The sequence below is a fragment of the Leopardus geoffroyi genome, chromosome C1, assembly GCF_018350155.1.
Source record: "Leopardus geoffroyi isolate Oge1 chromosome C1, O.geoffroyi_Oge1_pat1.0, whole genome shotgun sequence".
NCBI classification, from domain to species: Eukaryota; Metazoa; Chordata; class Mammalia; order Carnivora; family Felidae; genus Leopardus; species Leopardus geoffroyi.
Window position 1 is genome coordinate 158,092,214 of NC_059328.1, and position 16,967 is coordinate 158,109,180.

The 16,967-nt window shown below is 39.8% G+C and overlaps 1 protein-coding gene across 8 annotated transcripts in view; it reads left to right on the forward strand.

Moving 5' to 3' along the window:
* Positions 1-5,588, forward strand: part of NOSTRIN (nitric oxide synthase trafficking) — a 58,671-nt gene extending 53,083 nt beyond the window's left edge. For 6 of the 8 annotated variants that reach the window (XM_045480092.1, XM_045480094.1, XM_045480095.1 and 3 more), the window contains 4 exons: positions 173-298; positions 1,231-1,330; positions 2,410-2,499; positions 5,368-5,588. In XM_045480092.1, coding sequence (XP_045336048.1) covers positions 173-298; positions 1,231-1,330; positions 2,410-2,499; positions 5,368-5,504 — 453 coding nt within the window. In that variant the 3' untranslated portion in view covers positions 5,505-5,588. Of the gene's footprint in view, positions 1-172; positions 299-1,230; positions 1,331-2,409; positions 2,500-3,749; positions 3,827-5,367 lie in introns of those variants that run through there. The other 2 variants (XM_045480093.1, XM_045480096.1) reach the window with 2 other exon arrangements.
* Positions 5,589-16,967: the final 11,379 nt, after the last annotated feature.

Genomic DNA, 16,967 nt, shown 5'->3' on the forward strand with positions numbered 1-16,967 from the left:
GTGTCCACTTTTTGCTCCCTTTAGCATTTTCTGTGCATATCTGCATGAAGTTGAATGTGTACCTTTCTAGACCTCTTTGTCATCTTGGAAGTTATCCTGATATCCCTTTACCCTTCCAGTCGTACCTCATGTTCTAGAAATTTACTCACATGGCCAAATGATATATCCACAGACCAACTTGAAACTAGACCTTTTGCAAGCAAACTCCTACAAACTGTCATCAGTGTTAGCAGAACTTGAGCAAAGACCTCAACCCAACCATCCCTGCAGTAACTCTATCTTCAGGTGGAAAGAAAAGGTAAAAATTTAAGAGATTTGGTTGTAATTTCTTGACTGGGTTTGCTGTATGGAGTGGCTTCAAATAGTACCGGGGCAAAAAGGCTATTATGAATTACATGTGCCACATGTCCCAAATCCCAGTTGTGGAATTTTAAGATAAATTTATGTCTTACTCCTTCTGGGTGAAGTAACAAGAGTTAATCACAAATGAATACATTCTTTGTGGACTAAATATGAGGAGCTAATAATTCTATGGATTCCTTCTTCATCTCCCTCATACCTTAACTTTATTCTTTGAACATGCCTCTAGAATAAAATTTCTATGTGCCTAAATTGTAAGATTTTGTGATATACTCTAGTCTCATCCATTTCACACGGTACATGACGTGGATAAAGTGTGAGCATAATTTAAAAAATTCACACCGGTGTATTTTCCTGGTGATACACTATAAGGATTGATAATGAGCATGTGCATATATGTGGGTCACTGTACCTTGCAGCTGTTTTCCACTTCCAATCAGAAGGGGGAGCTGTAACCACCTTGTGATAAGGGGACTTTTTCCATGAAACTTAGCTCTAAAATGGTCTCAATCATGGCAGATTGAGTCATGGCAATTTCACTTGCATTAAAGCCAATTAAAGTTGAATTTGTAGAAGTAATGCTGTGAACGTTATTATTTGACCTTGAGGTCACGTCAGAATTGCAAACACAGGGTGTAAAATGCGGTGATTGTCTAATTTTGAAAATATTAAGGCTTTAGAAATAAGAAAGCTTTATGGTAGAGTTTTTAAAACTATTGAATAATTCATTTATACTCTCCCCCCCAAAATTAAAAAAACAAATTCCTTAGGAAAACAGCTGTGGAAGAGTTACTTCTCATAAATACTTTTGATGACAGTGTTGTTAAAAATGACTTTTTTTTTTTTTTTTTTTTTTAACAATTTAAACAGCAACAGACACATAGTTATGTGAAAATATCTCGGCCTTTTCTGATGAAGGTGAGCAGGGCATCTTGTGGTGGGCAGAGAATCCCGAGTGCTTCATCTGCAGGTAATCCCAGGCCCACAATAATCTGGGGGAGGTTCTATCGGTAAAGCACGTTGCTACATTTACATTTTATTTTCAGAATCCTTTGGGCATATATCAGCTCAAAGAAATTTGCATTTCAGTTAGGACTGATTCATTTGTTGGTATCTGTAGCTTTCTGTGCAGATGTTATCCAAAATTTGGGAAGGAGTCAAAAAGTGGAGGGTTGAGGAAAAAATGTATGATATGAGAAGGTACCTTCGATGACTGGCATCCGTGTTATTCAGACAGTCTGCATCTGCTGTCCTTACATTCAACCTCAAACCCTTGTGAGGAGTTCTGTCTCCACTGCCTCCTCCAAACTTCCATGGAAATCCTGTCCTTTCTGTGAGAAACACGGTGGTCCCAACCCTACCTACTCCCTTTATTCAGCTGCCTTATATTAGCCATTTGCCAGCTCACACCCACCACATTTCACCTTTCAACACACAGATACAAGCTCACACACACACCCTACCATTGTCCCTTGTTGTTTAACTATAGTTACCATAACCTTGATTCTCAAGTTTCTTGATGAGAAGTTGGTGAAAAGAGTTTCAGTAAAACCCAGGATGTTATGGTCCACTTGGTGTATTAAAGACTCGCGATCGCATTAAGAAATAGTTCCATCAGTACCTAGGGATGGTGGTAACAAACACGAGCACTAGCTGGCTCTGATCTATTCCTGAATGGCAAAACTGGTGTATGTTTTCCAAAATATGCTTCAACTACCACACATACTAGCTAACTGGTGTTGACAAGTTCATGTGGGAAACAACCTTAAATTGTCATCTTTATTGTTTTTTCTCCAGACTCATTATTTTCCGTACTATGATATAGTTTTTGATTATATAATATACATAGTCCATATACACAGTAGGTATATCATAAATGGTTACTATACCCAGGAACGAAGATTATGTGAAATTATAAACTTTCCCTTTGAGAAGATGTCAGTATATTTCAGCTCAGCACCACACTATTCAATAACTGAAGAGCTTCCCATCATATTCATCTTGCCTACTGACACAGCGTTACTAATTATTACTGGATCCAACTTTCAGCGTCTGGTGTGGCCCAGCTCGGCAGTGGTCTTTGCAAGGCTTTATATTCTTTCCAAGCCAGACAAGATGATGAATTAAATTTGGAAAAAGGTAAGAATCATTTTCAAATAGTTTGACTGCCTTCCCATTTGATTTGACTAAAACTCCTGTCTTTGTTACAACAGCCTTAAAAGTTACTACAACATCAAATCAGTTCAGGTTTATAATGACCCTTCTTAGAAAATAAAGATAAAGCACATCGAAAATAAGAGTCACATAATAAAAATAGCTAACATTTATTCCGTGTTTACTGAGTGCTAGATATTGCTACAAGCACATTGTCCCATTTAATGTTCATGAAAGCCCTGTGAGGTAGGTATTATTATTTATTCCCATTTTATTGTTGAGGAGACTAAGGCATAGAAACGTTAAGTACTTTGGCTAGAGTTACAGGAAGTGGTAGAACATGCTTTGATCTCAGAAACCCAGAGTCATGCTTTTTATCACAGGGCTAACCTGGGCGAGAATGTCAGTAATGGAAAGTTACTAGAAGGGTAGCCTCACCTTTTTCCTTTTCAGAAAACTAAACACACAAGAATGTGAAATGACTTCCTTTCATGGCGTAGGGTAAGCTCGAATTCTAGAAGCCAGGTCAGAGGACTTCCAGCTTAATGTTTCTCCCACTTATCGCTTATAACAGAGTTTTATGGCCAATCTAAGGAAACAACCCCTTTCTCTGTGTCACAGATTTTTGATGAACATGGAAAGGTATGCTGTCATAGGTTACCTAGACCTCAGCATTAAATAAGAAACAGCCACTAGTCTCAACTTTCCTTGTGTGTCCGATGAACAACCATATTTGGACATTAAAGCTGAGATCTGGAGATGAAATAGTGAGAAAGGGTTGTGTTGTAGGAGAGAGCTGTTTACCTGCAAGCAGGACATGGCATCCAGAGCCAACAGGAAGTCGTGATGGATTTTGCAGCCATACAACAGGGACACCATGTCTTTGCTCTTGGTTAATGGGTGCTTCCTTTTCAGTTTGCTGGTCAGATTTCTTCAGCGACTACTTCTCCTTTTAGTTCAGAAAGAAATAAAGATAAGAAAAAGGGTAATATAGTAGACCCTCTCCTCTGTTCATCTTAAATCAATGTTGCCTTTACCTAAAATTGGAAGTGTTAGAGAAGTCACTTTGTTCTTCATCACATCATAAGGTTACCTACAGCAGTAGGTAAATGAAATGCTGTATTCCCACTTTCCATGTGAATAAAAAACACATTTCCCAGATGCCACCTAGACCCCAGGGCCTGAGTTTGAGGTACATAGTTACACAATAAACTTATTATCTTCTTTGTCTTCAGTTCTCTGTTGGCAGCAAAGTCTACTTATACTTTATCTCGTAAGTGGGTTCTTTATACATTAAAACATTTTTTTAATGTTTATTTATTTTTGAGAGAGAGAGAGAGACAGAGTGTGAACGAGGGGGCAGGCAGAGAGAGAGGGAGACACAGAATCCCAAGCAGGTTCCAGGCTCTGAGCTGTCAGCACAGAGCCCGATGTAGGGCTTGAACTCATGACTGTGAGATCATGACCTAAGAGTCACCCAGGCACCCCTATAAATGAATTCTTTAAATAAAAGGAGACATTGGAGGCTTCAGAAAGCTGGCAACAAGATTTTAAATTATTTGTTTGAATTCCTGTTAGTGGACTGTGTCAGTCTGCTGACTTGAGAGAATTCATTGGAGGTAGAATGTAGGCTGGGAATGATCTTTAAGAATAAAAAGTGATTTATGAGTGAGGTGAGATAGTAAGGGTGGATGTGGACAGTCTCCTTTGCCTAAGAAAGAAAATCACTGGGGAAGAAAATGAATGGAAGAAAGACTAAAAAATGACCTCAGAATGATGCTCAAGGTCAAGGAGCTCTCTTGCATCACGAAGGCAGTGGATGTTTCTACTCTAATGTGCAGAAAGCAGCCAGAGAGGAAGGACTCTTTCTCACAAGGGAAGGATTTAGCCAGAGTATTTGGGGGCATCTATGGTTAAGCTTTTAGGGTTATTAATATCAGAATAGTATTTGTTAAAAGAGAGAGAATTAGAGAAGGGCCATGTGTTTCTTAGGAATTCTATTTGAATCATTGCTTTAAAAAGTATTGTCTTCAAATTGACATTTTATTAAACTTACCAAAATTGCTGAATGGGGAGTTAAGTTTCTGTGCAAGCTATGAGTTGGAACTTTGGACTGTGAAATTGGCACATGTAATGGAGGGAAGCCGTCTCGATCTAAAGAAAAGTCTGATAGCTGAGACATAATAGTCACCATAGCAGACTGTCTTGGCCACCAACATGAGAAACCCTTAACACACAGACACCAAGAAAAGAGTTTGATGACAAGCTGTATCTGACGTGAGCCATCCAGCATGAGAAGGATATATGATCCAACATGATTCTGTTCTTTTTTTTTAAATTTTTGATGTTTATTTTTGAGAGAGAGAGAGAGAGAGAGAAGAGAGTGAGAGACAGAGTGCAAGCAGGGGAGAGGCAAAGAGAGAGGGAGACACAGAATCCAAAGCAGGCTCCAGGCTCCAGGCTATCAGCACAGAGCCTAATGCAGGGCTCGAATCCAGGAACTGTGAGGTCATGGCCTGAGCTGAAGTCGGACGCTTAAGTGACTGAGCCACCCAGGGGCCCCAATGCCATTCGTTTTTAATCAAACTATTTTATGGCATAACTTTGCTCGTTATCTTATGCTTTTTAATATTCTCTGCATTATGCCTGCTTCACACAGAGGTGTTCAATAAATTTGGCTTTACCTAAATCACGTGCAGAGACTGATGCTAACAAGTAACTCCTTGAAAGCACAATCTCCTTAAAATTGTTTTACCAAAAAAAAAAAAAAAAAAAAAAGTTTTACCAACTGGATTCAGGCTTGTGCTTAAATGGCAGAGACCTGTTTGTCTAACTAAATGTGCATTTTTACAGGTGACATTGTGACTATATACAAGAAAGAAGAAGAAGGATGGTGGTTTGGTTCTTTGAATGGAAAAAGGGGTCATTTTCCTGCCGCTTACGTGGAGGAGCTCCCTTCAAATGCTGGGAACCCGGCTACGCAGACGTAAGACAAGATTCCGAACATGCCGCCTTAGTCCGTAAACTTCACAATGCAGTGCAAATAAAGATAAATGCTGTAATCTTTACAAATAGGTAACGGTGTCCTCCCTCTGTGTCATGGCACTTTGCACTCCTGCTTATTTGCCTGAAACAGAGTTAGAAGATGGAGAGCAAAGGGAGAAAAGAAAGAGACCCTGCAGTTCCTAGAGTTTTCGAATCCTAGGAGACCCTAGAGATGCCCCAACACAGCCCCTGGTGTCACACACAGAGAGACAGAGCTCAGATCATTCAGCCACTTGCCTGAAGTCACATAGTTTTCTGGTAGTGCCGCAGAGATTAGGACTTAGATGTCTTTTTCATCTGGATCGTGTGCCCACAGGCCAGAGCAAGCCTGTGAGGGGTCAGGCAGTGTCTGGGAGACAAGGAAGACCAGATTAAGTCTGAGAAGAAGAGTTCAGCAGAGCCCTGGCAGATAAGACCCCTGGGAGATAGGCCCAGGTTAGGAGAGGGTAGAATAAAGAATCAGAAGCTGAGGCCAAGAGTCCCTATGATCAGGAGAGGGGATGCTAGACAAGAGGTCTGGATACTAGGTGAAGCTCAGTGTAGAATGGAGCCCCATCCTGAGCCAACCTTCTGATGTAGTGGCTTCTTGTAAACCTTGTATGCACAACCAGAACTTCTATTAGAAGTGAGGTCAGGTGTGAGCCAGAGATGGTTTGGAATCTGAAAGCGAGAGCAAGGTGGATAGGAAAGGGTTAGGAAGGAGACAGTGCCTGAAAACTCTTGCCTCCTTGTCCATTTGGAAACTTCATATACCAATTTAGAGGTATGAAACTCGCACTTCCCAATTAGTCAGTGTGAAGAGAATATCCTCAGCAGCTTCCTAGTGAAAGGAACCTTAAAACGCTAATGAGTCTCTCTGGATGGAAAGTTCTGGAAATCAACATTTACGGTTAAAATGGAATATTTAGAGAGAAGCAGTTTTATGTTCCTTCCTCAAATGCCCTCTAATGGGTAAAGGTTGGGGATGAGACAGGGTAGGCCTCAAATTCTTCCCAAGGGGAACATTTTAAAATGGAGAGAAGTGGTTCAGCAGCATCTTTCAGAAAATGACCTAAGTCAGCCTGGAGATCACACTCTATTGAGTGGAAGGTCCTGGTGTTAATAGAAACATCTGGGCATGTTTACTATTGTGCCTAACAGTCTGACATTAGAGTAATTAAAATCCATTCCATTACTGTCCTGCCACCTACATCTTTGCTTTTAATTAAATTTTACACTTTCAAAAAGGAACTTTTCAAACCAAGGTACCTATGTTTTTTATACTCTGCACCACTGCACTCCTATAGCAGGATATAATGAACACATAGAGATATTTATAGATAGAGATACCAGACCTGAAGGAGCTCAAGTAAAATTTGTTATGTGAGACATAACTTACAGCCTAGAAGAGCAGATCAGAAGTTTTAATGTCACCCTTAATGGCGTACTAATGAAGGCTTTCTACATGTAGAAAGTTGGCTGAATAATAGGCCATTAGACCATGAACAGAAAATTTGAATTTATATTTCCTCTTCATCTTACTTCTTTCCATTAAGCCTTGATGTATAAAAAATTGTGTGGCAATTGACTGCAGCCTACAATGGATCATTTGTGTAGAGAAAGTGATGATAATGGTGGTTGGGCCCTGAAACTCACTGGAAGCAATTTTCAAAGAAGGACGCCCCTCTTTCTTCATAAGTCAGTTTTACTTTGTGAAAACATAAATGATTTCCCTGTTTTGTAATGTTGCTGAAAATTCTTTTTGCATCTGCGTTATATAATATTTAAACCTCAAAGAAATACTATAGGGAAACTATATATACAAATACAGTTGGGTAGGACAGACTTGTTGAATATCCTTTGAGAAGGGCAAGAATTTTCCGATTGGACAGGTAGGAATGGTAGCCCTTATATTTAGATAAAAATTAAATGTATATTGTGAAGATTAATGATGTACAAAAGTCTTCCATACAGAATAAAATAATTTTTAATATTCATACTTTTAAACTCTTTATTGGGCTTTCATAATTACACTACACTATTCAGTTCCATATCTCAGGAAGTTTTTAGCAACATTAACAACCTGAAATATAGGCAGTAGGGGTCTGAGCCACTGAAAACATCACAAGGCATTTTTCTACTTTATCTTCTTTCTAGTAGAATGCAAACTGATACATCTATCATGCTATCAACCAGAAAGATCTATGAATTTTTTTTTGCATTTTCAATTACCCATAATAATTAATATTTATAATGACAAAAAGCAATTTTATCACTTAAAGTGCCTTCCGATCTATCAAAAAGTAATATCCAGGTTAGGGTAAAGTAAATTTTATTGCACAGTATTATAAGGCTTTAACTGATCAGTAATTTGAGCAGAGGGTAACTTTGTTCTCCCCTCCCCCCAAAAACCCTCCTCCCTCAAAGTCTTAATGGCCTTGGGGTTGTAATCAGCCTGACCTAGAGCAAGAAAAGTGCATTAGGATCAAATAACATGTCCTATTGTTCTTTGCAGTGTTACACAGGAAGCGTGTATAATCCCAGGGCAGATATGCTTGGAGGTGGGGGCAGGGGGCCTACAAACCGGTGGGACTGGACTCGGACTTGGACCAGGGTTGGGGACACAGCAGAGAAGAGCAGGAATCTTTTGCAGAGGGAGTGCAGCTACTCGGATAGAGCTACAAGGATAGTGTCAGAGATTTTGGGAAGCTGTGATCCAGAGTGCAGAGCCCTGCTGAGCCAAGGATGCCAGGCCTCCCACTCCCAATCACAAGCACCATGGACGATAAACTACCAAGCCAGAGAATCCAGGTTGCGCTTTAGCCGGGAGCTCGGTTTAGGGAAACTAGGTGGACCTGTGGGTGCCTGCAGCTGGGGAAATGTGCCTAAGCAGGACATTCCAGTGGCCACCCCCGGGGGGGGGGGGGGTGTCACCGCAATGGGAGGAAAGCAGCTTCCGCCAACCGGCCAGAGTTTGGAATAAAGAGACTTGCACAGAGTTCGAGTGAAATACTCTCTCAGGATAAGGAGAAGCCGACCTGGGCGTGGAAGCAAACCGAACTGGCCAGAGAAAGACCTTGATTCCACAGCTCAGGACTAATGATAGAGATCTGGGGACCACATAGGGAGTCACACCAAGGAGTGCCTGGAAAGGACTGGACCTGCCTAGCCATGTATATGAGGTGGCAAATGTGTTACTGAGCGCAGTCTCAGCTGGCTTGTAACTTGGGTTTTTCTGACACTGGGGCAAATGGCTCAGTGCTGGCTGCAGCGATTCTGTGAGCGCGGTGCTGGGACCGGCAGCACGGATATAACCTTGGACTAAGTTAGAAATGCAAAATGTCAGCCCATATTTTACCCTCGGCCAGAAACACTGACGTCTGTGGGTTAGGTGTTTCTAGTGCAAATGGAAGCTTGAGAACCACTGACTCACTTGAATGAATCCTGAGAATAGTTTCTAAACTACAGACGCACCGCGGAAGGAGCACTGTTGAAGGAGAAAGTGGAGAATACCACCTACCCAGGAAGGCCGCTCTAAAAAAAGAAATAGCCCTTCCTTTTGGTCCAATAAGTTTTTAAAGATGAGTGTTGCTGGGGGCTGTGTCCAACAAGGCTTTCTCCATTGTGAGGGCTGCTCTTTTCCTCTTCTGTCACATGCTCACTCTTGGCCCAGGGAAGAAGGAACACTTTGGACTACATTACACCCCCTCACAAGAGACTCCTCTTCTTTCTCAGCCACTTACTTGATATTCTTGTTAGCAGAAGAAAGCCTGGTAGGGTCCCTATCTTGATACTAGAGAATGAGAAGCAAACAGCTCTCCCCTCACAATCCATTCCCCTTTACTCCCCACCCCACCACCCAGGCTCTAAGAGTAGATAATCCTCCTTCTGACTTATGATCCAAAGTCAATAGTAGCCTAACAACACTATGCCACCAATGCCTATGTCATCTATCTCACTATCTCATCAGGTAAACATTTTATCATCTCACATCACAAGAAGAAGTGTGAGTACAGTACAATAAATACAGTACAACAATTGATCATGCACTAGGCCACAGAACAAGTCTCTAGAACGGTCTGACCACACTATAAGTTAAAAATTACTAAGAAAAGGATAATTTAAAAACCACATGCATTTGGAGAACACATACATATGTGCACCTGCACGCACCTAAGCACATGTATGTACACACACACACACTTCTAAATAAGCCATGGTCAAAGAAGAAATCTTAATAGAAATTTTAAAATATTAGAAATAAAAAATAGGAAAGCTACTACATATTAACACCTGTAAGTCTGGGAAATCAGCTTAAAAAATTCTATAGGGAAAAGTAGAAAGGCTAAAATTAATGAACTAAGTATCCTAAGTATGGATTTATAAACAACAGCAGAATCAACCCAAATAAAGCAAAGGATATAAAAAGAAAAGAAAGAGCAAAAGTTAATGAAGTATAAAACAAAATAAAATATTGAATTAAGCTGTTGGTTGGTTCTTTGAAAGGATTAATAAATTGAGCAAACCTTTGGCAGAATTAAGAGAAAAAAGCATAAAAAATATTATTTATAAGGTAAAAGTGGACATACTACAGCAGATACTTAAAAGCTAAAATCACATACTATCAACAACTTTACACCAATAAATTTGTAGAAAAGCAAGCCCAAAAGACAAAATTCTCAAAAAATACGCATTATCAAAACTCACTCAAGAAACAAAATATAACTGGATAATTGAATTACTATTAAAGACATTTAATGAGTATTTGCAAAATAAATCTTCCTACAAAGAAAACACAGGCCAGATAGTTCCATAGGTGAGTTCAAAAACAGATAATCTCATTCAGACTTTTTCAGGAAGTAGAAAAAAAAGGAACACAGCTGAACTATTTTCAAGGTTTGAGGGTGTAGGATAACCTTGATACCAAAACCAAAGTTAATATACAAAGGAAAATTATAAGCCAATCTCATTTATGGCTATAGATATAAAAATTTAAACAGAATATTCACAAACTGAATCCAATACTATTGAAAAAAAAAAAAAAAGCTTGCACATCATGGATAATTGGATTTATTCCAGGAAGGCAGGGTTGATTCAATATTAAAAAAAAAAAAAATCTATTGATATAAATCACTATGTTGACAGATTAAAGATGAAAATCTATATAGATGCAGAAAAAACATGATAACATTAACAAACATTCATAATTATTTCAATTTAATTTTTAATGTTTATTTTTGAGAGACTGAGCATGAGAGAGGGAGGGGCAGACAGAGAGGGAGACACAGTACACAATGCAGGCTTCAGACTCTGAGCTGTCAGCACAGATCCCAATGTGGGGCTAGGACCCACGAACCGTGAGATCATGACCTGAACCATGTCAGACGCTTAACTGACTGAGCCACCCAGGTGCCCCCATGATAATTACTTTTAGTTAACTGAGAATACAAGCAAACTTCCTTGACCTGATCAACAGAAAAGAAAATGGCAAGTTTGGGAAACTACCATAGTACAGTATAGCTGAAACTCAAAAAGGTTAAATGACTCGCTTAAGATCAGGTACCACAGACTGGACCACATCTTAATTCTCAGATTTTTTCCACAACACCATTTTGATGCTGGCAAACAGAACTTTTCACAAATTATTCAAGATTTATCATTATACTTTGAATCTCATATATTGCCTCTTTCAAATGAAAGACCTTATCCTCAGCTGCTTCCAGCTGGTTGCTAAGAGAACGGGAAACGTGACCAAACTCTAAACATTCTTCACATCAAACCACATCATAGAGTGTTCATGCTTCTCACCATGATGTATTTAACGATAACCAAGAAAGGGGCTGATTTTAAATAGCTTCTATTTCCTCCAGTTTACTTGACAACTGGACTCTATTTCTACTGAGATGAAACTCTTTATTCGGAATGAATCTTATTCTCTATTAGCTCGTCATTAAGTCAAGAGTCGCCTGCAGGGCCATCTTTATCACCTAAAAATGGCTGAAGATAGCGGCAACACACCTGCAGGTATTATTGATCAAGTTAGCTCCTTTTCAAAGGCTTAATTTTGATTTCCTATTAAATAATTTTCTATTGAGTCTGGACGGTGTGCTCAACATTAACAGGTATTTCTTAAGCTTCTACTTTGTGCCAGACACACTATGCAAGGGAATAGCAAAATAGGCAATTTGCTGTCACGGTACACAAATCAAAACAGAACTAATGGTCTCTGTCTAGGAATTTTCTGAGTTGGAGGAGAAGTAACTTTGTAATCCTCATCAGCTGGGAAATTGAAATTTTTAATGCATTTGAAAATTTTAGCAGATTTTGTGCCATTTGTTTTTTAACTTGAACAGTGTAGTGATTGAGTTTAATTTTTTTAATTTTTTCCTATTATTATTACTTTTAGAGAGAGAGAGCATGAGCAGAGAGAGGGGCAGAAAGAGAGAGAGAGAGACAGAGAGAGAGAGAACCCCAAGCAGGCTCCATGCTCAATGTGGAGCCCAACACAGGGCTTGATCCCACAATCCTGGGATCATGACTTGAGCCAAAATCAAGAGTCAAACGTTCAAACAACTGAGCCATCCAGGTGCCCCTTTTAATATTTTTTAAATTTAATTTTTAAAGATCTCATTGTTCATTTTATTACAAAATTAATCTACTCCATTTGGATTCCATTTTATTTATTATTTGTTTTTAAGTTTATTTATTTATTTTGAGACAGAGAGAGGATGAGCAGGGGAGGGACAGAGAGAGGGGGACAGAGGATCTGAAGTGGGTTCTGTGCTGACAGCAGAGAGCCCCATGTGGGGCTCGAACCCATGAACTGTCAGATCATGACTTAAGCCAAAGTCAGATGCTTAACTGACTGAACCACCCAGGTGCCCTTGGATTCCATTTTAATCAGCTTTACTACTTGTGTGTTTCTTTTCCATTTAGGAAAATCTTACCTTTGTATCTTGTGTTTTATTTCCATATCAGGAAGATTTTAAATGGTTAAAATTATTTTTTCAAGTTTATTTATTTGTTTTGAGAGAGAGCAAGCACGTGAGCTGGGGGAGGGGTAGAGGGAGAGAGAAAGAGAGAGAGAGAGAGGGAGAATCTTAAGCAGGCTCCATGATCAGTGCAGAGCCTGATGAGGGGCTCAGTCTCACAAACTGTAAGATCATGACCTGAGCCAAAATCAAGAGTTGGATGCTTAACCAACTGAGCCACCCAGGCACCCCTAAAATTATTTTAGTTTTGCAATATACCATCCTAAATACAATGTATAAAAAAGAGCAAACTTAATGAGATAGTTTGGTTTGCTTTTCATGTGTATTTTTATTCATTCAAAGTGACATTTTCACAATGTAGCCACTTTATCATTTAAGATAATATATTGGTAATATTAACTCCAGAATATTCCTGGGTTGGCACATAGTGACCCTCAATAATTAAGGTCTTTATATTTGAACAAAGAGTTATACCTAAGTCAACAGCCCTCTGTCCAACATTTCCATAAAATTGATTACCGCAGTCCTCGAGGCTTAGAGACTGTTTCAGTGAGCCTTTCGGGTCCAAAAGGCCAGGTACTCTGCTCATTGTCTTCCCGAGATTTGAAGCTGTTTTGTTGTCTTGGTGAAGGTATTCCCTATGGATCCAGACAAAGCACATTCCTCTACTTTCAAGAGAGTTTACCTTTCTTTCTCTTAATCTTTATACTTCTAAAGAAACACAAATGCTACGTTATATTATTGAAGTTCAAGTTTGTTTAGAATCTTTGTTAAGGGCTTTGTCTTCATATACTTTTCCTGCAATGCAGCACAGAAATGCATAAGGTGTAGTCCGGGTGAAGCTTGTGAATTAGGTGGCAGACCGCCACCTACGTTTGAATTCCGACTCTAACGCTTACTAGCTGTGTGACTCAAAGTTACTTGAACTCTTACTATGTTGGATTTCTTATCTGTAGAACAAGGTTATGGATAGTATCTACCTCACAGGCCGTTGAGGAAATACAAATGAGTAGATATACGTAAAGGGCTTAGAACAGTGCCAGGCACATAAAAGTTTTTAAAAAGAAATAGCTATTTTTCTAAAGTGTCCAGCCCGAACCAATTCCAATTTTGGAACGAATCAACTTCTCAGGTGAGAAAACAATTCACTATACAGTTCCACTGCTTAAGGCCTTTTGTTTCGTATGATAGTGCACTTTTCTTTGGACCCCAGCAGTAAAGCTGGTTCCTACATTGTCCTTTTGGGACTTTCCTCCTTCCCTGGCCTTACCTCCCAGACCTTGCCCTACCTCCACGCCCATTTAGAAATGAAAAATGGCTGTCCCTAAAGAGAAATGGACCCTAGGTGGAAGGAAGCTCCCCATTTCTTCTCTCATCCCCAATCTCTATTTCTGTAACTTGCAGGTGAAAGGAACCCTTCAGAGTTTCTTACCAAGGCAAGCCAGCTCAATGCCTTCCTCACTACATGATACAAAACATTGTATCTTCAAGAGTTTGTGCTATGAGACATGGTTTTCGTCTAGTTTCAGTGAATGAAGATTTTTCTTTACGTTTTATGCTTGTTCCTTGTAGATATAATTCAGGTAGGGAATTAAGTAAATATATATTCACTGTAGCAGTAACCTGGTATTTTTTGATGTCAAATTATCTAGTCTGTCCCTTAGAGAACTATAATGCCCCTTCTCTTAGCTCCATTTTTGAAGTTAACCTACCTCCATACCTGGGTTACAGCCGGGAGCTAGTCTAATCAAAGTATGTACTTTACCCCCTGATCACCAGTGATTGGTTCAGGGATTGGGATCAGCTTGAAGTTGCTGGGGTCTACCATGTGGGGCCTCAACCTAGAAAAAAACAGCTAAGCAATGGATCCTACTAATATAATTTGAGCTCCAAATCAAGCTAGGTCCACAAAAAACAAAATCGGGTTTTGATACAATTTTATGTATTCATTTAAATGTAGTTATATCAAAAAATAAGGCCAAATGTAAAGGTCTGCTTAGGAAAGCTGTACTTTTGCTCATTGTACTGTCACTGTTAAAATATTCCCTTGAGTCAAGACGGTGATAAAATAGGATAAGACGTTGTCAGGCACAAGCTCAAGATGCCCCTCTGGGAACAAAGGAGCTGGCTGGAAACATCTCCCTCCCCTGCTCCTCAGCATAAACACAGAGCCACCTGGGGGAAGCAGCTCAGCCTGTACACTGGCTGCCTAACTTGCTTATACCAATGCCCTCCCCATCACCCGGCCCTTACTGACCCATGCTCTGGTGGGACTGCCCTTCTCAGTCAAGGTTGCCTCAGTCCCAGTGTGGCAGGCCCCTCTCCCAGGAGACCAGCACAAACCCCTGCCCACACCACCTCTCTCAACCAGAGTCCTACAGGGCCTCAGTTCTGGCAGAGTTGGTGTCAGGTTTCACAGACCAGAGCATATCTAGTTAAAACTCTCCACATTCAGGCCGGGGACCAAACACTGCCCACAGTAGTCAAGGAAAAACTCTGCAGACAACTGGCCTGAAAGATAGAGCAACCAAAACATGCAGCACATACCAGAGACACCCTGCGAAGTGCCATGAATTGGCAATACCTGACCTCTTCCTACGGCTATTACTTGCAGGGGCAGGAGTATAATTGGCTTTCCAGCACAAAAAGTCAGAGACTTAAACAAAATGTCAAGACAGAGGAATTTATGCCAAATGAAAGAAAAGATAAGACCATGGCCGAAGGCCTAAGCTAAACAGATATAAGTAACATGCCTGATGAAGAATTTAAAACAACAATCATAAGGATCCTCACTGGGCTTGAGAAGAGAATAGAAGACATCAGGGAGACACTTACCACAGAGATAAGTTAAAAAAAAAATTAGAATGAAGACTGCAATAAATGAGATTGAAAACAGGCTTGGTGCAATGAAGAGTAAGTTGGAAGAAGCAGAGGAATAAATTAGTGACTTAGAAGACAAAATAATGGAAAGTAAGCTGAACAAAAGAGAGAAAGAAAAATTATGGGGCATGAAAATAGAGAACTCAGTGACTCCATGAAATGTAATAACACTTATAGGAGTCCCAGAAGAAGAAGGAGAGAAAAGTTAGCAGAAATTTATTTCAAGAAATAACAGCAGAGGGGGGCCTGGGTGGCTCAGTAGGTTGAGTGTCCAACTCTTGATTTCAGCTTGGGTCATGATCCCAGGTTCATGGCATTGAGCTCGGTGTTGGGCTCTGCACTGAGCATGGAACCTGCTTAGGATTCTCTCTCTCCCTCCCTCCCTCTGTCCCTCTCCCCCACTCACATGCTCTTTCTCTCTGAAAAGAAAAGAATAGAAAAGAAGGGAAAAGCATAGAAAAGAAAAAAAGAGAAAAGAATGAAGGGAAGGGAAGGGAAAGGAAGGGAAGCAGAAAATCTCCCTCATCTGGGCAAGGAAGGAGAAATCCATATCCAAGAGGCACAGAGAACTCCCATCGAAATCAACAAAAGCAGGCCAACACCTGGGCATATTCTAATTAAATCTGCAAAATATAATGATAAAGAAAAAAGTCTTAAAAGCAGCAAGACAAGAGAAGTCCTTAATTCACAAGGGAAAATCCATAAGGCTAGCTAGAGATTTCTCAACAGAGACTTGGCAAGCCAGTAGGGAGTGGCATGATATATTCAAAGTGCTAAATGGGAAAAAACTGCAGCCAAGAATACTCTATTCAGCAAGGCTATCATTCAGAATAGAAGGAGAGATAAAGAGTGTCCCAGACAAAAACTAAAGGAGTTTGTGACCACTAAACCAGATCTGCAAGAAATATTAAAGAAGACTCCTTGAGTGCAAAGGAGACCAAAAGTGACAGACAAGATCAGAGAAAATCTCCAGAAACAACGAAAAAACAAGTAATAAAATGGCTATAAATACATGCCAATAATTACTTTGAATATAAATGTACTAAATGGTCCCAATCAAAAGACATAGGGTGCCAGAAAGGATAAAAAAACAAGACCCATCTATATGCTACCTACAAGAGACTCATTATGAACCTTAAGACATCTGCAGGTTGAAAGTGAGGGGGTGGGGAAATATTTATGCAAATAGATGTCAAAAGCAAGCCAGAGTAGCAGTACTTATATCGGACAAATACTTTTCTGTTCTCATATTGTTTTTATCCTGCTTTAGTGTTAGGGTAATACTGGCTTCATAGAATGATTTTGAATGTGTTCCCTCTATTCCAGTATTTGTAAGATTTTGATACAAATTGTCATTAATTATTCATTTAAATGTTTGGTAGAATTCACCAATGAAACCATGTAGTCTTAGGCTTTTCTGTGATGGGAGATTTTTGATTCCTAATTCAGCTTTCATTCTTATTCTTGATCTAAGATTTCCTATTTCCTGGATTCAAGATTCATGATTCAATTTCAGTAACTTGTGCATTTTTTGGAATTACCTGGGCTTTTCCCCTA